Source organism: Falco biarmicus, chromosome 3 (genome assembly GCF_023638135.1).
Source record: "Falco biarmicus isolate bFalBia1 chromosome 3, bFalBia1.pri, whole genome shotgun sequence".
NCBI classification, from domain to species: domain Eukaryota; kingdom Metazoa; phylum Chordata; class Aves; order Falconiformes; family Falconidae; genus Falco; species Falco biarmicus.
Window position 1 is genome coordinate 31,108,419 of NC_079290.1, and position 23,002 is coordinate 31,131,420.

Below are 23,002 nucleotides of genomic sequence, written 5' to 3' on the forward strand. Positions count from 1 at the left end.
AAAATACTGTACTTTATTTATTCTTTCAAGGGAATTTTTTTGCATTTATGACGACCAAGCACATCAGAAATTGGAAATATGAAGGAGGAAACAAGCCAGCAAAATAGCAACACAAATTGCTATGCAAATTCTCATTCTTCCCACTGAACATCTGTTAGATGGCTGGCATACATCCTAGCTGCACCACTCACTACACCAGCATTCTTCAAGGCTGGGGTATTATGACACAATGAAAACTCTAGAAATCAGAGGGACAGGAATTAAAGAAAAAAATCTTCACAAAAAGAAACACAAATTGAGTTTTTTGTTTGTTTAATAAAAGCTTGCAAGGCACATGTTTCAACTGAATTGCAACATCTATCTACAGCAAAACAGATCAAAATTTGCAAAACATTCCCCCAGCCCTTTCAGGCAGTTAAACCTGTGACCTGGTTGAAAACCAAGCTAGGGTTGCGTGTACAACTCCAAAGTAATTACGCCCTATCGCTGTTCTTCTGAGGGATATCATGAAACTTACTGTTTATTTTTCACAGAAGGTGGAGATAAGAATAGACAATATTTTTGCTAATCCATAGCTGGATAAGAAATTCAAGTTCATAATTTTCTAAGACATGATTCTTCCAGTCATTCATTTAAAAAATGTTGCCTTTTTACTGGAACAACAGCAATATTTTTCCCACATAAAAGGCTCCTTCTGCTACTTAAGGCTGCTGTGCCAATGGTGCTGCAATACAATTTTCTCTAATATAAAAAGCAAGGTAAAAATCTTAAATGATTCTCCTAAAGCAGAATCAATTGAAGTATCAAGAATACATCTTAAAAACTATGACAAAACTAATAATAACTATGTCACAGTTCAAATAAAGTTCAACATGTTCATTTAAACATGTGTAAAGGCCAAACTACCCTACAAGATAGTTTTCTTAGATGTACGGATGGTCTCATTAGTGTTTCTTTGACGTGTGCTCTACATGTAAGTATTCAAACTACTATCTACGTGGTAATGCATACATACAGCATTGCGGTAAACATATGTATGCGGTAAAAAACAACAGGCGGTCAAGGATAGTTAAATATTGCATCTTGGCATGGCAGTCTAAGGCATGAAGCCGTAAGCTATGCGACTTCATCCACCCAAGTGCAGTTGTAACCCTGAAGTTTGCTACCTGGAATGCCTTATTGCTGTTATGAAATGGTATTCATGAATTCTTAACTTCAGGCAAGTAAATGACTGACAGACATGTAATTCCTTGACAGCGACTCAAACAAACTTAAATTGTATAAGGAACTCTAAACTTACTTCCAAATATTACATCTACATCTACACTAGCACATACAGAGAAGGTTCCTGCAGGCCTGCCATAGCTCAAGTTAATAAACTCGCTTCCACTGTTACATGGTAATTGAAAATTCTGAAATACCAGTGCAGTAAAACATATGCACTCGTGCATAAGCAAACAAATGCAGACTGCATTTGGCCAGACACACATACACACTGCCCCCAACACAACTGCATCCCCAGAAGGGATATTTACTTTTAACTTGTAACTCAGTTATACTGACAAATGTTTCTCTCCATGATCACATCCAGTATATTTATCTGAATATTGGTTTCAAATAAAACGCAGAATTTAACATCCTGTCAAGACTCATAGGCCTACAAATGTAACTGAAAGTAAAAAACAGATTACAGACATCTTGACTTTTACAACAATAAAACTTTTTTTCTTTTAAATCATTGCAACAGTGATCATAGGTTTTAAAAAATTGCAGCACTACCTGCAGCACTTACTGCAAAGTAAGGAAGTATATCTGTGTAGAGCAGATAAGAACCCCCACATACACCAACCTGCTGCAGTTCCTAATAATTCCAGAGTTAAAAATCTCTGACTTTGTATTTTATCAAGAAGTGCAGTAAGGATCATTTTGCAGCTTTCATTTGCAGAATGGTTTGCAGATTTTTCAGTTGAGGGTTCCTCCTATTATGCCCGATCCTTCATCACGGATACATCATACATGGGCTCCAAAGAACTGTTCCCATATGCCCGCTAGACTGGTCTCTGGGCCAGGTGTTACACAAATCCATAACTGCAGGTTAACTCCTAACAGATGAATAACCTCTTCCAAAACTTATGTCCTGGCTTTTTGTTCAGCTACACCTACGTAAGCAAAGCTACCGTTACCTTTTATTGGATTTTCCACTCACACCACCAGGATTAGGCCCAGAGCTGAATATTCTCTTGAAGGTATATTATCCAGCAACAAACAGGATGAACAGCCCATTTGTTACAAAAAATAGTTGTAGAGGAAAAGGGGGTCATACAAGGAAGACAAATTTGAGAGGGAAGCAAGATCGCAGAGTACTTTCCCCAATTTTCAAAGATCTCAGTGTAGTTGCATAATTGATATAAAAATAGATATGAAAAACTGTACCATTATTTATCAATGGTGGTGAATATAGGTTTTTACATTGCAGTTATGGCACTATCTTAATATAACTATCACATAAAAATTGAACAAAATGAGGATCACCCATCCCTCCCCATACATACACACACACACCAGCGCACACACCGAAGGGGTGAAACAGAAGTGCAGAAGTCTCAGCAGCAAACCTGGTTGTCCTGCTACCCTTGTCTAAAACCAAGTACGGCATACAGTTGTATACTGGCCCGTTCTGATGGCTGCTAAGACACACGTATGCATACACACATACACATTTAAGCATGGAAAAATCCTGAAGACAAGTTCTTTCCAAACTGAAGATCTGATCTTGTTAACTCCTACTGCTAGGTCTAAGTCCAAGCACTTCCACCAACATGTCTCTTAACAATGTAGAGATCAGTGCCTTAATCTCTGGAAGTGTTGTTAAATAAAGGCTTCCTTATTTGATTTATACAAACACTATAGCTACACGTAAGATGTATGAACGTATGCTTCATAAACATAGAAATGTTTACAGTGGAAGACAGGAACAATGAAAACAACAAAAAAACCAAAACCCCCAAACACTTACTTGAAAAGACTCAGGATACCAATTGCTTTCTTGCTAGAAAATAAAAGCTATATGACTTAAATGAGCTCTTTAAATAATCTTTCTGCATTTACTGCAGTCTACCCACATCAGCTCTCTAATACTACAGTTAGAAATTTCATTTACATGAAGATTAAGGTGGTTTGTATTGGGAAGAAAAATGCAAAAACATGGAAGACTGTCACACTTTGTAGAGACTGTAAAATTGACAAATTTTCCTGTTTCCTTCGAAGATGCTATCTGTGTCTGTTGATCTGTAGTTCAGAGAATTCCAGTTTGGTAAAATAAAGTTGTCAATACACTGCATGCGTGCACAAGTATCTGCAAAAATGACTTCCTTGATCAAAATGTGACTTTTCCAACTGGATTTCATTCACAATCAATCTTCAGAAAGAAGCTTGCATGCTTTTTCACGACTGGAAGGATATCACAGTGTTGATTCTATACACAAAGTAGGATCTATTCCAGTATACCCGCGTAAAATAATTCACATATGGAGAATAGTTCATTTTGATTTCATGACAAAATCGTCCATATTTTGAGTAGGCATAACTGTCACCTTCCTCACAAACCACCTGTCAGAAAAGAAGAACAACTAATTAAAATACCGAAGATAAGTGGTTACAGAACGTAATTCTGTATATTTAATTTACTTCTGTATTCTGTAAATTTAATTTACAATAGAAATTTAATTTCCATACTGTATGATTCCAATAAGCTGAAAACATATTCCCCTATAATTTGTTTAACCATCTAAAATAGCCTTTGAGAATTAATACCTTTGTCAGGATATCAGACGTTAAAATCAGTGTACTTTATCCATACAACGAAGCACACCAGCAGTGGAAATTTTCCACATGCCCCGTTTGCCCAGTACTTCAAACCTGACCTGCACATAGCATACCACCTATGTAGGGAAGGAAATTCTCAATTACTTTTTCCAGGCCAAGTAAGTTTGACATGCCAAATAAAGACTGAAGACACACACACGTATCACACTATAAATTCCAACCAACTGACTTGGAAGCAAACTGCTTGTGTGTTTTAGCATCTACTACCTGATATCCTTGAAGAAATCCCTTCACTACTCCTGATGGCACAAATTCAAGCTGGTTTAAAAAAAAGGCGGTAGGACAAATTCATGGAGAAAAATCTACCAGTGGCTACCAAACTCAAAGATGTTTCCCTTGAGCTATAGTCCTTCAGCAACAGACTACTGGAAAACAGCTGTCTTGCCCTATCAATAATCACATGCTCACAGCCTCTGTCAGAAACAAGATACCAGACTAGGACTGCAGGACATGGTCCAAGCTAGGAAGCAATACTTTTCTTCTTAAACACAGCTATTTGGAAAACACATCCACAGACCTGTCAAGAGCATAAGAGCATGTCCACTGTCTCACTTACTCTGGGAATAAGTTAACGCTGCAGTTTCCACCTACATGTGCACTAGCCTCCACTAGTTTGGAAAGTCTTGATAATCTTCCAATGCGACTTAGACAATTTTTGTTAGCAAGCAAACAGAGTTTTGTTTCAAAGCTTCCTCAGACGACACACTATGTCAGCTTGCAGGAACAAACTATGTCAACTTTCTGGGGGAAAAAAAACACACAAACAAAAAACCACACCCCACCCCACCCTTTATTCCTGTTGGCTATTCCAATATTTTTTCTACAACTATCATTTTTAGCATCCAACCCAGTATGGACTCAGCCAGACAGGAAATAAGTGATGTTCATTACTAGCCAAACATCTTTTTCTAAAAATACTGAACACTCAGTTGTCTACATTTAGATGCACATATTAGTTGTTTTGTTACAGATTTAGATTACAGACATTCAGCAGAACAGATTTTAACTGAAACTTTCATAATGTACCTTCTTTTCTCCTTCTTAATCTCTCCACTATAAATAGGATAAAGCTTGTCATTTTGACAATCCTAATTACACAAAAATAGTAACTGACTGTTTTTGTGTACTAACAGCATGGTGTGTGGCATTTATCAAAGACAGGCTCTTTGCACTGGATACTGTCTTTTGATGGTTTTTTTTCCCCTCTTTGACTGAAATTATCATCGCAAGCAATAACCGCTCTGAAAAGTACCGGGAAGTGTTCTTTAGGATGAACTCAACAAACTGAGTGTTAGGAATTAAAGGACGAAGAAACTCATTCTGATATATGAATCAAACAAAAATGTAAAAACCTGACAGTAAAAATGTGCTGCTGAAGTTAGGATGAGATCGGAATTACATGCGAGAGAGAGGCATGCAGGAAGCACTGAAATGAGAGATGCAGGGCTAAGAGTGAATGGAATCCTGAAATTGTGGTTAATTGTTCCAGCTGACATGCTAAAGTATGAAGAGGAAACAGGAACTTACTCGTGCAAAAACAGATCTGAGAAGAAACTGAGAGATAACGTGCTGATCATCACTGATGGAGGTTATTCATACACACACACACTCTGTTACAGTACAGTATATTGGTTACAACATGGAATAATCATGGCATACGTGATTTTTAGCAGCAAGGCAAAGAAAGAAAAAAGATAGATTTCAGCAACGCTAAGGAAGTTAGTAGAAAAAGAGACAATATCCTCCATGGATAAACTGTCCAGGAAACCTTCAAGTAAAACTGACACCAGTTGTAGATTCCTAGGGAAATTCCAAGAGTAATCCCCTGAAAATGTATCGCCCCTATAATTATTCCGCCAAATGAAAGCAACTACAGAAATGAAACGCTTACAAGTTCTTTTGAAACATCTATCATTGAAAGTAGAGCTTATAAAATACCTACCACAGATGAACAGCTTGGGATTTTTCCCCAAGAATGGAGTATAAGACTATACACAAGAAACAAATGTATCTTCCCCATTAAAAAAAAAAAAAAAAGCATTCAACCCAAGGATTAATTTGGTGTAGTTAATACACAACAGGCTGTAATCTCAAACAGATGCTTAAATCCTTTTTTTCAGTGAGGAAACTAACTAAATGAAGCTAACCTGTGACTGTTTAGAAGCAACTGGCAACACCCTCTCTCCTGTTGACCTGAGAATAAGCAACCAGACCCTAAGTGAGTTTAGGGCCACTCCTGCCTTTATACAGTCAAAACTTTTTCTGGATTCCCAGGAAGCAGATGAACAAGTGGTAATGAGATCACTTTATAAATCCCATCTCATCCCCTACTTCACCAGTAAGAGCAGCACTATCAGCGTTCAGAACAGACACAGTGTGGCAATGACTGAAGTAGCTGATTCAACCAATCTTTCCACCAGCTGTGGCTTAAACTATCTGTTGGGGTGCTAACCTATCTGCAAGGCTGAACCAAACAGACTTGTAACTTCATCAGTACCAAACAGGTTGTACTGAATTGGATGGCAGGCTAGTCCTCATCCCAGGCAGTTTTAGAAGAACCCTGTTTATTAATTTTAAGTGTTTACCTTTAAAACTAGTAAAGAATGCCCTCTGAGGCAGGGCTTTACTGCTTTTTTAAGACCTCTTCAGGTGTTACAGTCTTAAACATTTACATATAGCTAAATGGCATCTAATCATTGGCAGAAAAGCAACACAGCTAGATAGTAATGTATTAGGAGGAGTTGGGGCAGTTAAAGAACAGTATGGGGTAAGATTACAGGTGTGTAAGAAACAGACAAACCAAAACTTAACTGATCACTTTTAAAATTTATGAGTCTTTGTCTACATGTCAATTACAATCAGAAAAATAAGATGAGCATTGTAAGAAGATTTTTTTAAAACGAATTATTTATGCATTCAAACATTAATTTTTTCTTACTGTTACTTACATGACCATTGGCAATATCCAATAGATCTTTAACTCTACATCCTCTTACAGGTCCCACTTCATTGCAAATTGAATCTTCAATAACCAGAAAATTGGCTTTGTAAGATGTAAGTATCTTATAAATATCCTCTGCTGACCTCTTTGAATAGATCTGATAAATCTATAGATTAAGAAGACATGTTCATGCAATGCAAAAGATCAGTGACAAATTAAACGGGGTGGGGTGGGGGAGACGACTTATCTGCAACAACAAATTATATATGTACACACCAAGCTATAAAATGTTTGTTTTTTAAATCTCCAAAACGGGTGATGTAATGACCAGCTGAATGGGAAGTATTTGCCTCTGCTGATGGCGAGTTCTCATCTTACATACTCCAAGTACCCTGAAAAGTCTTCACAAATAGTACTTTGATATTTATTTCTGTCCAGAGTGAAGCACTGAGAATCTACTTGATACTCTCCTTCCCTGTTTGCTGGACTTCTGTGTCCTCCTTCCATTTAATATAATAGATATTTTTTTTTCTCATTATATTCGGGTGAAGAGGAAGACAGGAAGACAGGTCCTGTGAGATGCCATATTTATAGAATTGGATACTCACATTTTCATTTCTTTTTAGAAGATCGTCATCATTATATAAAGGCAAGCTTGACACCATCCATCCAGTACAAAGCTTAATCACACCCATTAACTGCGGGCTGCCTGCAAACACAGCAGCCACAGGAGCCTGTCGTCTGCAAAAGCAACATAAGCATACATGTTTGGGTACAGGTTGCATTTCTCAAAACAATGTTTTAATTTTATACACTGTGTGAATCTTTTAAGGTGCTATGGTATGAATTGGAGTATACGAAGAAATCATTGAAGGTCTAATTACAATTGGTGTTAATGCTGCAGTGGGCAGTAGTTTCCTTACTGGGAAAAACTCAGACCTGCAGCAATACGGTTTGCAAGGAAGGCCTCTAGCTGTTCTCTTTCCCTCCCCTTGCAGTCCTGAAATGGATCAAACTATTGCTTTCCTGAATGGTAGCTGACTTGTGACAAAATAAGCTTGGGAGGGAGGATAGGTACAAGGAGAAACATGATGTTACATTGTAAGGGAAAGATTTGTGATTATTTTCGGTTGATCTCTAGGACCATGTACTTCATCATCTACAAGGAAATAGTGTCATGATACAGAATAATGTCTACAGTAATTATGTTTCTGGGTTTGGTTTCATCTTTTGACTATCCATACTCCTGCATTAGTGAAAGAAAACAGTCACTGTCACACTTTATTACAGACTTTGGGCAATTTTTCATGCAGAGAAAATTCAAAATAAATTCATATTATCAGAGAGAAAATATTCTATAATAATGACATTAAAATTCCAATATGGAGATCTAAGTATATCCCTAAGAAAAAAAAATAATCTTTATTTTCATTAAAGATATGAACAGCTGCTACAAATAAGGGTAGTCAAATTGCTCCTAGCTGACTGAATCTCAGTGCAATTCACCATGATTAATTATGTACTTGAAGTGTAATATATGCAGACTAATGTAAAAGCCATTAGGTACTTGGCATTATTCCACTTGCTGCCTTGAGCTACAGCAGTGACAAACAACATACTCTACTATTAACAGAAAGAAGAAATTGGCTGGAACACCGTAATTACCAGCCTTTTTTCTGAGTATGAACAGGTTGACATTAAAGACTACATAAATACAGAAAATAATATGCTAAAAAAATACAGTTAAAAGTAAGTTATCTGAACACAGGGGATCTAATTTTCAGAGAAGTGCAGTTCCTAATGACCTAGCTCTAAGTCAGATTGAATAAGGCCAGAATACAGTTCCAAAACTTTTGGTGAAAAATGCATCTGTGAAAATCACTTGACTTTGTATTAGCTATGTATATGGCTCAGCATGAACTATATAGAATAGTTCAGTATTTGCTATGCCCTGCCTAGCCAGACAGGTAAGAACCCTTCCAGCCTTCTGGTTAAAGGGGAAGTTTGAATCATACATTGCAGGTAACCTGACTGAGGTCTCTAAATCCTCATATGCAGGCATTTCATTTTACTGGTTCATGCACACAAAAATTTCAGTATTTCTGTCCCCTGTTGGGATTACAATCAACATGAATCCTCTAATCTACTGAAAAATTAACACGGGAAGAACCAAGTACTAATATGTCCACCTTTATTAGTAAATTAGATATAGTAATGATATTAAACATGATTTGCCTGCATGTTTTAGGATCTTCTCCTCTTGTAATCAATGATAAACTCCTGTTTCTTTCCATGGGAATAATACCAAACTTAAAATACACACTTTTCCTCCCATACATCATGGAATGACTTAGCAAGGAAATACTCAGATTAAAATGCTGAGATAAAAATACCCTGACATAAAGCAGTAAAATAGAAATGTGGGACTTCATACTTACTTTATCCATGTCATAAGTTCTACTGTATCAGGATCATAGAACTCTTGTAGTTCTGAAAGCTCTGTCATTATCCTAGGGAAAAACTGATGGAAACATATTCAGTTACTTACAGTTGAGAAAAAAAATAAATCTATAGAGCATCTCATTATATTAAGGTCTTAAGTAACGCAACAGAAAGGGGTTTCATCTGAGTTTTCCCTCCTGATTTGTATTTTTGAATTATTTTGCAAAACACAGTTTATATTTACCTGATAGCAGGAGACTTTCTCCAAAATAAGTACATTAAACACAAGTTCTCATCTCTATTTTATTAGAATACTTATAAATAAAAAACATTTTAAAACCCCTCAAGAAAGCCTACGCGGCAGCGACATCCATCAACTTAAACTGGCCTTAAATGCATCAAAACCATAGTTCAGGTCTTCATATGCAAACGCACATAAATAAGGACACTGAACCAAGAGGCTGATAAATCTCTCATGCTAAACCCGCTTGAGCAGGAGGGGTTGGACTTCTGTGACTTGATGGAAAGATGCTATGCAAGCAGGACAGGAGAGAAGAAATTTCCTAGTGAATTTATGTTGGTAATCTGCCCTGGACTTTCTTCTAACTTTTACTTCAATCACTGCAGTGAAGGAAAGTACACTATATTGTATCAAATAACATATCTCAGTTTATACTCTCAAAAAAAAAATTTTTGGGAAAAGAAGGGATCCTGGAAAGTCAGATCGAATGCCAACTCCTTCAGACCAGTCCAGATTGCAAGCCTGCGCCATGGCTTCCCTACCCCGTCAGGTTTGAGGGGTGAAGGATGAAGGAACAACAGGTCCTTTATCAAGGCAGGAGATTTTGTCAGTCCTTGAGCCATTTTGAACATTTATCTAGAGAAGGCATGGCTAGAAGCTGGCCAGGCTTTAGGGGCTGGAGCACGTTCACACTGTTGTAAATGCTAAGTGAAAGCTACTGGATGCCAGCTCGATCTGGAAAGGGTAAATTTTACAGGTTATGCCAAACTAAAGGGACAACTTACTTTGGGACAGCCACAGTGGACAGACACTTGGAAGTGAAGGCCTGCTTTTAACTGAGGAGTTTCCACTCCCATTACCTGAACAGTTCAGCTGTCACTTGACAGCAGTCTACAACCAGACACGTTAGGGTAGTACAAAAACAGACGCCATATGTTCATATCAGGGCTCAAAGCTGTAGCAGTGCTGTTATACGTACACCTGAAATGCCCCCAGAACAATGGGACAGAAAGAGTAACCTCTACTGCCACTCCAAGGAGAACCATCTTGACTTGGCAACCAGAGCCCTTAGAAAAATCTAGTTAGATGAGGGACTATGCCAGACTGACTCAGAAGGCAGCCAAGCAGAAAGATGCAGAGCTTTACACTCAGCCATTTATAGACATGGTAAGAGATTAAGAGCCACAAGGCATTTGCACCGTCCTGTTACCATATATCAAAGTTTCCAAGCTCAGGGATGAGTTATGAACCTGGAGAGCAAACTGTTCACCGCTGCTTAAAAGCAAAAGCTGGATCTGCAATGGATGAAGCCCTCTAGAGTCCAAATCCCCACACTGCTTTCATAAAAAAATCTGAAAAAGAATTACTTGGTCAACTAAACTAGTTTCCTCTATTGTAATAGATTTCATAACTCTTTTTGAGCAACTAGCTTCTTTTCAGGAGAGTATCTGTTGCTCTGGCAGAAATGTGTAAAGAGTCAGATTACATTGCAACCAGAACTTCTAAGATAGATGTTAGAAAATCTGTTAAAATACTGTTGGTCAGGACTGGGTTTTATATTTGAATTCTTATAAAACCATTCAAATTATTTCCAAGCTGTATCTTGTAGCAGAGGGTTACACTTTACAGGGTATTTCCCATGTTTTTTGCATTTACAGAAGTTTAAAAAACTATTTCCAAATAATCTTCCCTAAACTCTGCCTGTGCTTGCAATAAAGAACTAAGTATTTATTATAAACATGGAAACATCTGCAGCTTTTCTTCCCTGTAATGTAGTATATACATAACTCTACACAATGCTCTGCACAAAGGATTTAGCTCCATTGTAATTTGATGAGAGGTTTTCAAACAGATTATTTGTGTATGGCCTCCCATAATTTTACTTCCAACTAACCTCATTCCCCCTCACTAAAATCGAGATTGGGGCAACACAGTTTTCAATACCCCGAGTTTTTATTTGGCAGCATTTTCTCTGTTGAGTCAGTTTATATATCCAAAGTATAATAGCTGAACATAATAAAGTCTTCAAATAAATTTAAACAGTTCTTAATTACACTAAGCAATTGTTAACAAATTAAATTGTCAAATACCTCATACTGAAAAATGCGGATGACAGTCTTTACTTCACCATATATATTTCATTTCACCAAGTATATTTCATTATATTTGCTCATCATTTTGACTCATATTGTGCCTACATACAAAACCCACAAAGGTACTTTTCTTACCTCTTTCCACAAGCTGAATCCAATTATCGTGGGAACTGCCATACTCAGAATAAGAGCCTATAAAATACATGTTAGAAGAAATGGATTATGCACTGTTCTCCGACCTTGGACTATCTGTTGATTCTGCTCATACAGTAGGCTACATTTATGCCTGAAACCTTAGAGTGGCAGTAAGTGAAACTTTGTGGTTTTCTACCAGGCAAAAAAACTCACCGCAAACAAGAATTTGCCTAATTTGTTGGGGAAGAACTTATTTGTCCCATGATAACTTTACCATCAATATTAGGGATGGTTAATTACTACTCAAATAACAATGATGCAATGTGCACATGACGTAGGGAACAGAAGAAAGGTGAACACCTCGCATAGAAAGGCTATGAGATAATCTGAGAAAGGGAAAAAAGTATGAAACAAGCATTTCAAACCTCTGATCTTGTTGATGCTTTTGTTCAGATTAACAGTATTGATATGCAAACTCCAGAAACCCATTCTTCAGCACACCATCATTCTAGCCAACATAATTTTTGCTTTGCAAAAAGGAGAAAATAGCTCGCATGGTACAAGAAACATTTTATAAGGAATGCACACAAGATGTTCTCTTGATAATAAGCTATTAATGTATCCACTGTGTTAACAGTAAAAAAAAGCAGGTCTATATAGCAGAAAGCATGAGGTACGCAAAAGAATGTGTTTACCATTTTACACTGTCAATGCTTCTGATGTAACAGTGTATGGCCCTTTCAAAATGACACAGTGAATCTCTGCTCAAGTATAAAACATTTATTCCTATAAGCCTCTCAAAATTTAGGTAAGTAATATCCTATACTTATTAATTTAAAAAAATGCACAGAACAGCTAAAAATTGCACAGAGCAACTCTCAGCATATTAAGAATAAAGCCAGGCTTGGAAGTGGGGAAGCTATTTGCATTGTAGCACAAGCTCATTTTCAGTTACAACACTTCTCTGTAATTGCCACACATGAACAAATCTTATACAAAGTTAATTCTGCTTACCATTTCTTATGAAGCAGCTTTATTCTCAGCGATTAAATACACCTAACTGCCACATTTTCAGCCTCATTTCCTAGTGAAACGAGGCTTATGTCGATGCTTGCCTTGCATGCCTGTACTTTTCCTCCTGCACTACTCCTAAAAACCACATGACCTTCTGGGTCAGTCTCAACTAAATATGACAGAGAACTTGAAGTCTCAAAGACTTGTTAAAAGAAATCAGATGAGTGAAAGAGAGATGCAGACAGGTCTGCTTCTTGCAAGGAAAGGCTGTAGTGTAAACAGAACTTTATCACCAGGTACCAGAGAACATATGAAAGCACAGTATTAAGAATGAAAGACACAGAAAAAGCAGACTATATGAGATCTGCTGCTCACAAGAACTACGTGTTCTTTTAATGGGTTCTTCTATAGGCCTTAGGTAATTGTTTTTTGAAAAGTTACATATTTGCTAGCTCTAATTCCCAAGACATCGGCAACATGTCTCACCAGCAATATCGGATGCACAGCTTTCAGTCGAAGCCACTTGAAAAGCGTCATCCAAAGTTCGGGAGAGCACACACCAAATGCAGCAAGCATGCAAACATAAGGCGTCCATAGATATTTCATTCTGAAAAACACTGAAATAACTTAGTTGGGACTCTGTGCATGCCTCTGTATTCAAGCTATTTATGAAAAAAATCTGAATATTTTTATATGTCAAACACAGTCTGGATGTTCAAGCAATCTGAGATCAAATTTGATGGCACTGAAGGGTAAACTGAGGAAATCTCTAGCAGAAAAGCAGGCATCTGATTATCTGCTGCAAGATGTAGGAGCAAGATCCAAGGTAAAAGATGACAAAATCCTTCACAGAGTTCAGGGAAAGATGAAAGAAAAATCAAAGAGACTGGTAAAGTCCACTTGGCTGTTGCAGTTTTCCAGCCAAGCAAGGATAAAAAGCAGCTATTCAGCAAAGCTGTACAGACACTCTGCTATAAGGGAGCTCCTGAAGAAAGGAAAGGAAAATATTCAACAAACAACTTAAGCTTGTCTGGTATTGTCTGCCTCTAAAAGATAGACTAGTGAAGTTAAGACAACTACACGGTAACACAACATTCTGCTTTAAGAATTTGTGAATATTCAGATTTTAGGATGATGAGCACAACACAAACAAGTCTGCCACCTTCAAGCTGATTTAGCTGAGAGCCAAGATCAGAACATCTACCACACATTAGCTTCTCTAGCTTTAAGGACTAATACAATACCTTTGGAAACAGTTTTGCTACTGCTTTAACATGTCAAGCAAAGGTATACTTCATGCTAGCCTAAACACAACGAGATGGGTAAGAAATCTTCAGTGTCCCAATATTCCAGAACATACTGTGTTCATTAAAACACTACACAAGATCTTGCTAGAATACATTATTAAAAGAATTACAGCAGATCTACACTTAAACACCATAAAGAAAGCGATCAAAATTTGCTTCATGTCTTGGATTTTGGCTGCATTAAAGCTTGGAAAACACATTAAAGAGACCAAGCACAATTCATCACATATCTGTACCCAATTTACAGTCAAAATGATCTTTGCTCTCTCCCCTACTGACTAGTACCACTATAAGCCAAACACGTTTCTGAAAAGGGGTGAATTTCAAAGGGGTGAATGGTGTATCATGTCCAGTTAGGAACTCTCTGTTGCTTTCAAAAGAGATACATCAAAATCAGACTTACCCTTCCAAACACATCGCTAGACAACCAAGTAAAATTGTGTGAATTACATGATAAACTATTTCTGGCCTCTCTCCAATTCGACCATCCTCAAGTTTAACTGTCTCTTTCAGTGGTTCACCACTGCAGTTGGAGAAAATGAGACATCACTTAATTCAGACATTATCTCAGGCAAAGGTGCCAATAAGAATACTTTTATGACTGTTAAGTCAGCAGTACACTGAGATCACTGGGTGTCACATCATACAATACTGTTGCACTGCTTATTTGGTTTTTGTACTTCATCAATGACCTATCAGTACCTGCTGTCCCTTGTTTTAGACTGTAACCTCTCTGGAGCAATGGCTGTGAATTCATAGAATGGGATCACTACCTATGACTGTAAATCCTAAATTAAGGTAATTCAGCACCAAAAGACGGCCAATTTAAGAGCATGCACATTCCACAAACATTTAGATGAAGCATGCTGTACAGTCATTCTAACTAAGTTTCTTCATATCATTAGTTTGGTGAAGAATTATGGAATCTGTAGGATGATAACTGAGTATGGAATGTGTATACCATTTTATGACAAATTAAGATAACAAAAATAGTTTTTAGCCACGTTACTGTAAATTCCAGTAATACATTATAAATAAAAATCATAACCAAAAATCTTACTACAAATGTTCTTTCTACAAATGAAATAGCAAGGCGCACAACAGATAACATTTTATTCTACCAAGATGTGATTTCAGGTTACAATTTTATAATAAGTTTCCTCACAACAAATGGAAAAACATTTGAGATTATTAACTGCTTCAAAATTAAAAAGATGAAGGAAGATTTATTTTAAGTTTTTCTTTAAACAGCTGTTGGACATACTGGAGTCACTGCTCATTGCGAAATAGTAAATAGCTATTTCAACCACTAGCAAAAAATAAGACATTTGTTACATTGTTTTGAATATACTATCACACATTCAACCTGACAAACATTTTAATTTATAGGAGTATAATTTTTATTTATTATAAGTCTTTGTTCTTGAAAAATACTGTTGATTTTTTGCTGCAGACAAATGAGAAATTTTCCGTAATACCTGAGCAGTTACACCACTCATCCACCAGGAAGAGATAATTTCCTAGCCATTGAGTTTCCAAGACAAGTTATGCTAGGATCTACAGTGTTGCTATTCTTAGTCTGTAAACAGACAGCTCCACTACCCCTTCTCTCAAGGGAACTGTGAATCACTGTGAAACTAAAAAAACAATTGAGTCAGTTTTACTTCATCTCTGTTCTGAGCAGAAAAGGTTGATGGACCTTATCACAGTAAAAAAGAGTTTTAAAAAAAAAAAATGAAGGATTAGAAATCTGAAATGCTCTCAACTCCACCCATCTCATCCTTCACTGTATGTAAACTTGGAAAAAAAAAACCCACAAAAACCAAACCCAAAACTGAGAAACAAAATCTCTAGCAACAACCAGATAACTTTGCTGCTCCAAGGGGAAAACAGACAAAACATCCTTCTCCCTCAATAGGAAGAAACATAAACATATCACAAAACATTAGCCAGAGCTATGTAGGAATTGCACCTATAGGGAAACAAACCAATGACAACTCCCTGTCCTGACTGGAGGAATGATCAAGAAGTTCCTCACTAAAGGTCTTTCTTTAGGAGCCTCTGATGGGCCTTTCCACTGGTGCTCACACCGTGGCAAGCTCAATGGTGCAATAAACTTCAGAGCAACAAACATGATGACCATTCACTTAAGACATTCATAAACCTCTTATTTTTAACTTCTTATTTTTCACTATAAGTAAGTTACTTACCAAATTCTCCTAAAAATGACCTGAGTTACAGAAAAAAGGCAGATAATTAATACTAAAATATAGAAAGGCAACAGCGATGACTGTGTTAGTCGCAAAAAAAAGTCTTGGGAGGGTGCCTGAAGAGATTCTTGACAAAGGAGCCAATTCATTGTAAAATTCCTAGTAAGGCAAAAACATCCCATTAAAAACAGTAACAATACCCCACAGATTAGAGAGAAAAAAAAACCAACCCAGCACACAGCCAATCACAGTTTAACCTATTCATGTCATAGGAAACTATTTGAAATTCATCTTTGAGAAGTCATCTTTTTATCATTTGAAACCACTTTGGAAGTACCCTTTAGAGTGACTGTCAAAAGCTTAACTTTCAAAAAAGAATCTGTCATCTGAAGAGACCAGACTACAACTCCTTTATACCACAAAAACCCAACCTCCCATATAACTCCATTAATGGAACCACAAAGCACTTAGTTTTCAGTGGATTAAGACTTTAGAGATACTGATGCAAGAAGGTACACTTGTCCTCCTTCCGAACAGGGAGATGAAGGGAAAGTGGTCATCTGAGATCACAAACAAGCCTGAGGCACTGCCAAGAATAGAATCCTTAATGCTGAAATTCTAGTTCTGTAGCCGAACCCACTTGATCATTCTTCTTTCTCAAATAATGAGCAAAAAGACTATATACTCTGCCAAGAAGCACTATCAATGTGTATTCTCAAGTGGAATTGGTGCAGCATGTGATGCCGTGAATGCATTGTTGTCTTCCTTTGTTTCGCTTTCCTCCCTCTTCTCTTTTTCTTTTCCCCCAAGGGAAGACTAGAGGATTGGAACCACTTTCAATTAGACATAATCAGTTTAAAGATTAACAGTTGGGCATGTCCAAATTGCCCTTAAAAGACAGATCTTGAAGTTCCTGTGCTACAAACCCTAATTCCAACCTACAGTTACACAATTTTCTAGGCATAGTTGCACCCAGTTTGTCTCAATCACTGGCTTCATTGCAGCTTGACAGCCTGGAAAGTGACATGTAGCAAGTCCCCGGGGAGGGGCGAGAGGGGGAGGAATAAATTCCATATACCTGGTAGCTGAATAAACTGAAATCCTGACCAGAAGCAGTCCTTTCTTTTCTTGCAAAACACTTAAGAACATGCATGTATGTGTGTTAAACAATGCAGCTTAGTCAACATCATTACATCTTGCCTTCCAAAAATTCCCCAACAATTTCAACTGTGCATGATGTCATTTTCTACTTCTTCCCCTGAAAGGCTGTGAAGTGGTTCTGTAAGAGAGATGCAGCTCCCAGGAGACAGTTACAATTCCTGCACAGAACTGCAAGTCTTGGCTTGGGTCCAGGAGGTGTGTCAGTCCTTACCAATACTCCATTTGAAGTTTTCCAGAAAATCTGTAGCCATGACATTTTCTTCTTGCAGGCCAACATTGAACTCTTTTACAGATGCAAACAGTTTTTCTTAGAGTGACAACAATTCCCTCTGACTTTTAAGTTGTCCCTTGTCCTAATTTCTTCCAAAAGATACAGGGTTTTTTTGGGGGGATAAAAAACTAAAAACAAACCCCTACAACCCAACCCTGTCTTGAGATAGTATCAATAGTTCATGACTCTCTTCGGAGCCCTTTCTTTTCCAGGCTATAAAGTTAGTACCACCACCTTTACCTTATTATCTTTGCTTTCAAGTCTTATTAGAAACACCAGACAGAGTACAGAAAGTTTTTGCTCTTACAACATCAAAAGAAAACAAAAATCTTATGAAATGCTTTCACCCCAAGGCATAAAAAAATATTGAGGTGCCTCAGAAACCTCAAAAACCTAAGTAAATTCTGTATATGCATCTTGGGTTTTTTAATTCAATCTTAGAATCAGGCAACAAACAGCAACTTTTTCCCCAACTCCTCCATAAAATTCTCACAAGCCATTGAAATTTTACACTTCTCAGAGCACTTTCAGAAGTTCAGATATCTTAGAAGGTGCAGAGTTTAAAAACTTACTTAGTCGTGTTTAAGCCAAGTTTTACTTCAATAAACTTCAGCAAATGTTCATTTTCTTTATGAGGAAGAAACATCTGGAAATTAATTTAGCAGAGAAAAATCTTATCAAGTTCTGGAAGCAGCTTTCACGTAGTCACTTCATTCAGATTTAAAAAATGGCATGGAAAAATCAACTATTAAGTGTGCCAAGTAAGGTACTGGTATAGTAGCATAAATCTTCACTTAAATAAAACCATCTTTCGAGTTTCCTTGAGAATATCATTCCCTTCATCTCATTCATGTACCCCAAAGGAGGGCAAGTGAAAAGCTGTCAATAAGTTGTCAAAAGACTACTGAGTGGTATATAAAGGATCGTGAAAAATGGACAGACTTACCCCCAAGCGAGCCAAAAAACATTGTTTGGCTCCACTAAACAATAGGACTGCAGCCTAGCAAAAATCATGAGCGTTTGTAATCTTCACATAAATTGTCTGAGCAGACAAAAGTTCTGTGTACTGTCTATGTAATTTAACTCGCATTTTTCAAGGTTAGGTTTTATTTTTCTGGAGATACAGTAGGGCTAGCCAGTCTAAACAGCACAAGAAAACAATCAGATACAAGCATTTTCTCAAATTTTTTAGGGTTCACTAGCTTCTTTATTTTTAAGTTGACACTGTTAATTAACACAACCAGGGTGAGTCTGAGACATAGAGGTAAAGCACGACAAATTGTGCAGAAGACTAGCAACTCCCTCTTGCTGGCTCTAATCAAAATACAAGACCAGGCTAAAATCCCATTGTATAATCTCAACTCCTAGCTGACTCCTACACTAAGCGAAAGTCTCTGTTCCCATGTTCTAGTTGAAGTTTAATCGATAACTAACATCTACCCTGAGACTACTCATACCTGTTCCTGGCTACCAGGTCTTCGCCACACACAAGAATATTAATATTCAGGCCAGTTTGTAGAGGCCATCCAAGTTAAAACAAAAACCACATTTATGAAATAGCTAAAGTGTGAATTAAAGAGTATTTGTATACTATCCTTTAATCTCAACCTAAAAGATCAAAATCCCAACAAAAAACAGCTGCTTGATTTGTTAAAGACATTTTATATAGATGCAAAATTACTCAAGTTTTAGTACTCCAATTTGCTATGAATTGAGCTATGAACTCTCAGATCAGCAAGATAAACAACACTTCAAAAGATTTTTCCAAGATACATCCACAACTTTTCATTTAGAATTTGTCAGTTAAAATCACTTTTTACAGAGGAATCTTACCTTTAGTAACAAGTTTAGTGTCACTGTTACTGTAAGTACCAAATAAATGTACATTATTTTCAGCAATCTTGACATCAATGTACCTTTTTTCATGTTCATCTGCAAAAATATTTTAAAAATGCCATATCATTTGGAGTTCAGTTTAAATATTAAAAACTACACAGCCAGAGGACAGTCTAGTTACCTGAAGGCATTTAGAGAGCATTAAAGCTGCTACAAGGCTCAGTAATGGTGACACTAGTAAGACTGAATTTTCAAACTGCAAAAGGTACCCCAAGAAGAGAGAAAACAAGTAGATTTTGTATACTTCATGCACCTGTTGAAGAAACAAAATAGAACACAATAAAATAAAATTACAGTGAATATATGTCTGGCTTTTTAGAGCAGCAGATAGCTCGTTCCATTTCTTTGTTTATCAGGGGATTAACATCTATCCTCCAATCCTATGAATCCTCCAACCCTATGAATCTAGTAAGGGATCACTTGGCTCTGGTAAGCATTTCACATCAAAATGATCCTGGTCAGCCTAGTAACTAGTACACATTTCCTTCACAAGAATTCTGTAAATACGCCAACAAAAGTAGTAGTATTTTACAAGGTCTCCCCATCCTGTAAGACCTGTGATGCAGCGTGAAGCAGTAACAATGCAACAGTATGAACACACAATTTGTGTGAAAGAGCCGACTACTGTAAACGTGCACTTTCCTTGCCCTCATTCATTTAACCTATCTCAGGAACACACAGACTATCACTGCTACTTTCTGTTATTTACTAATTGATAAGCAATTCTTGTAAACCCCGATACTTGATTCTTTAGACTTTTACCAAAACACTCTTCTTCTCCCTTACATTTTAAGGACCCTGCTTTGAACTAAAATAGATCAAACATTTCCCACTGCTGAGGAACAGGAAAAAAAGCAACTGAAAGAAGAGGTGACAAATCAGAATTGCATGCAGTTTGAAACAGAAGTTACATTTAATAAAACTAGAAGGCACACATGTATGAACTAGCACATATACCACTGCAACAGGCGGAGTAAAAACTCCTATTGTTGCAACATTTCTAAGAACCATTTTGCAGAATAAATTCAAATGCTTTCTTGTACTGAAAAATCAATTGGCCTTCAGCATCTGTCTAGCCTATTTATTGGCTAAATCGGTACAGGGCAGGCCATTCAGGGTAAAAATGAGCCCTTTAACTGCACAGAGCCAACAGAGCAGTATTTCAGTCAGCCCCACCCTACTGCAAATAGGGGAAAGAGGCAGCTAAGCCAAAAAGGATGCATGACTATCATTCATCACTCTTTCAGCTCTCCAAAGATGTTTCAGGACTCTGCAGCTTTGTTTAGCTCCTGACCCTTTTGTTAGGAAAGCTGTCCCAAACACAGTAGTCCAAAAGAGAGTGAGATTAAAGCCATTTTATTCTTCTAATGGACATGACATGCACTTCAGCTGGACCCAGGCTACAAGACACTCAAGTCATTGCTCAGTCTGCACCTTTTGGAGCTCCCCAGCAGTATTTATGGTAGGCACCTCTAAGGCTGTATTTAAGTCCACAACTACCAGTAGGTTGAAGAGTTCTAATACCTTCTCTGTCTGTGCCAGGGCAAAGCTGTCTAGCAGAAAAAGAGAAACAGCCTGAACAAACAGGAGATAATGACTGTATTCCCACATCATCATGAAGGTATATGTTGAAGCACTCACCAAAAGGTAACAAAACTTCTGGAAAAAAAAAAAAAAAAAAAGGCAAGCATTAATATCACTCCTATGCATCTCTGTCATTAAGTAACTGAGAGGTCATTAAAACAGAAACTATGGAAATTAATTATTATTTTAGGAAGTAATGAAAATACTGACTTCAGACATATTTAACATGTTCTCAGATGGAAGAAAGTAATTACCAAAACATGCAAAACCATTTAAAGCCTATCAGAAGAAACATCTTCGACAGAAACAGCGAAAGGAAATTACCATCATCTTCTCCAAGCAACAGGAAGACCAAAGAAATAGTTCACATAGTGAGAAAAATTCTGCATCAGTTTATTTTAAAAAGACAGCACACAGCTCATTACCACACCGTTCTCTCTGAACCCTCATGGGGGCATAACAGGGCAGGGCACGAGTCACTTAGGAAAAACTGCATGTGCCTAGGTGAAATCCAAGTGGCTGTTTTGAAAAGAACAAACAAAACATCTACCGTTTTCTGCCTAGCACCGCAATAGTGACAGAACTCTAGAGCACAGTTCCACTAGCAACTCTTTATTAAGAAATTAATTTTGCTTTACCTCAGCAGAACAATTTAGGTTTTTTTTTAAATAGCCTGTGAGAGCTGCTACTTGACATGCAAAATATGGCAAAGCCCAATTTTCCCTTGATGGTATGGAGTAATCAATTCTTGTTGTATCTGTCCTAGAATAAAGTACAGACAAACAATTATTAAAAGATTTATGGAACAAAAATATCAAGGAAAGCCTAAATGTCACTTCTAGTTATCAGTGTGACCTTGCAAGCAAACTATTCCTCCTGTACTAGGTATAAAATAATACTGACACAATTTTGCTGCTGATATAGCTCACAAATTTAATATCAGCATGGTAGGTCCACTCTTCAGCTCATTTATTCAGCAGGTCTCCTTATTAGGTGTGTGTTTACATGACTGAAGCCAAAAAGCATCTGCCTTCAGCCTTTTCTGACCCATCACAACACTGCGCAAGCTGGACGCATCACACACTGCTTCTGCCAACCCGCACTGTGACAACAGAGCCTTCTTTGGCCACGAGCAGTGCTAAATGGTCTTATGTTTATAGGCAGGGGACCGTGGCCGTAACAGCAGCTTTTCACATTACGACTAAAATCTGCTCATACCCAAGAGAAAAGATTTCCTTTCAGTTCTCATACAGTATGTTTTAAGTGATTTAGGCAGCCAAGCACAACATACTTAGAATCCAAAGTAGTGCTCCCTCATACCAGCAGTACGAGGAGATACTCTGTCTACAGGGAAGATTCTGCCCAGCAAAATAAGAGATTAAAGATGGATGGGGAGCATGCAGGGTCTTCTTATGGAATGACTTGAGAGTATCTGCACAATTAGAGCTGCAGGAGAAAGTTTTAAAAAGTGCTAAAGTAACTTAGAAGCACAAGTCACACTTTCAAATGTGATCAAAGGCATCAGTTTCAGAGGTACATAGACTTCTCTGTGTCTACTATGCTTTTTAAAAGGAGCCTCAAACTCCTTTATCATTTAGATATTTGAAATTGTCACCTTTCATTTATACCTCTGAAGCTTATTTGGAGCTTTTTTAACCACCAGACCTTTCAACTTGTTAACATTGTTTAATCTTCTTTGCTGTTGAAAAAAAATACGGTTTTATTCACCATTTTTCCTACTCTCCACTGTTCACACCAGCTTGATGAACTGCATTTTTAGCTACTAATCGGAGATTTGGTCATGATGACTTCACACTCCTAA

General features: G+C 37.3%; 1 protein-coding gene across 4 annotated transcripts in view; it reads right to left on the minus strand.

Moving 5' to 3' along the window:
• Positions 1-295: 295 nt before the first annotated feature.
• DPY19L4 (dpy-19 like 4) overlaps positions 296-23,002 on the minus strand; it is a 31,834-nt gene continuing 9,127 nt past the window's right edge. Inside the window, exons 7-19 of one of the 4 annotated variants that reach the window (XM_056331198.1) lie at positions 21,819-21,942; positions 21,121-21,252; positions 19,718-19,849; positions 19,534-19,632; positions 18,273-18,346; positions 16,269-16,427; positions 14,462-14,581; positions 13,238-13,358; positions 11,738-11,794; positions 9,265-9,347; positions 7,435-7,567; positions 6,834-6,992; positions 296-3,609 (exon numbers count right to left, since the gene is read on the minus strand). In XM_056331198.1, the coding sequence (XP_056187173.1) occupies positions 3,445-3,609; positions 6,834-6,992; positions 7,435-7,567; positions 9,265-9,347; positions 11,738-11,794; positions 13,238-13,358; positions 14,462-14,581; positions 16,269-16,427; positions 18,273-18,346; positions 19,534-19,632; positions 19,718-19,849; positions 21,121-21,252; positions 21,819-21,942 (1,558 nt within the window). In that variant the 3' untranslated portion in view covers positions 296-3,444. Of the gene's footprint in view, positions 3,610-6,833; positions 6,993-7,434; positions 7,568-9,264; positions 9,348-11,737; positions 11,795-13,237; positions 13,359-14,461; positions 14,582-16,268; positions 16,428-18,272; positions 18,347-19,533; positions 19,633-19,717; positions 19,850-21,120; positions 21,256-21,818; positions 21,943-23,002 lie in introns of all 4 variants that reach the window. The other 3 variants (XM_056331199.1, XM_056331197.1, XM_056331200.1) reach the window with 3 other exon arrangements.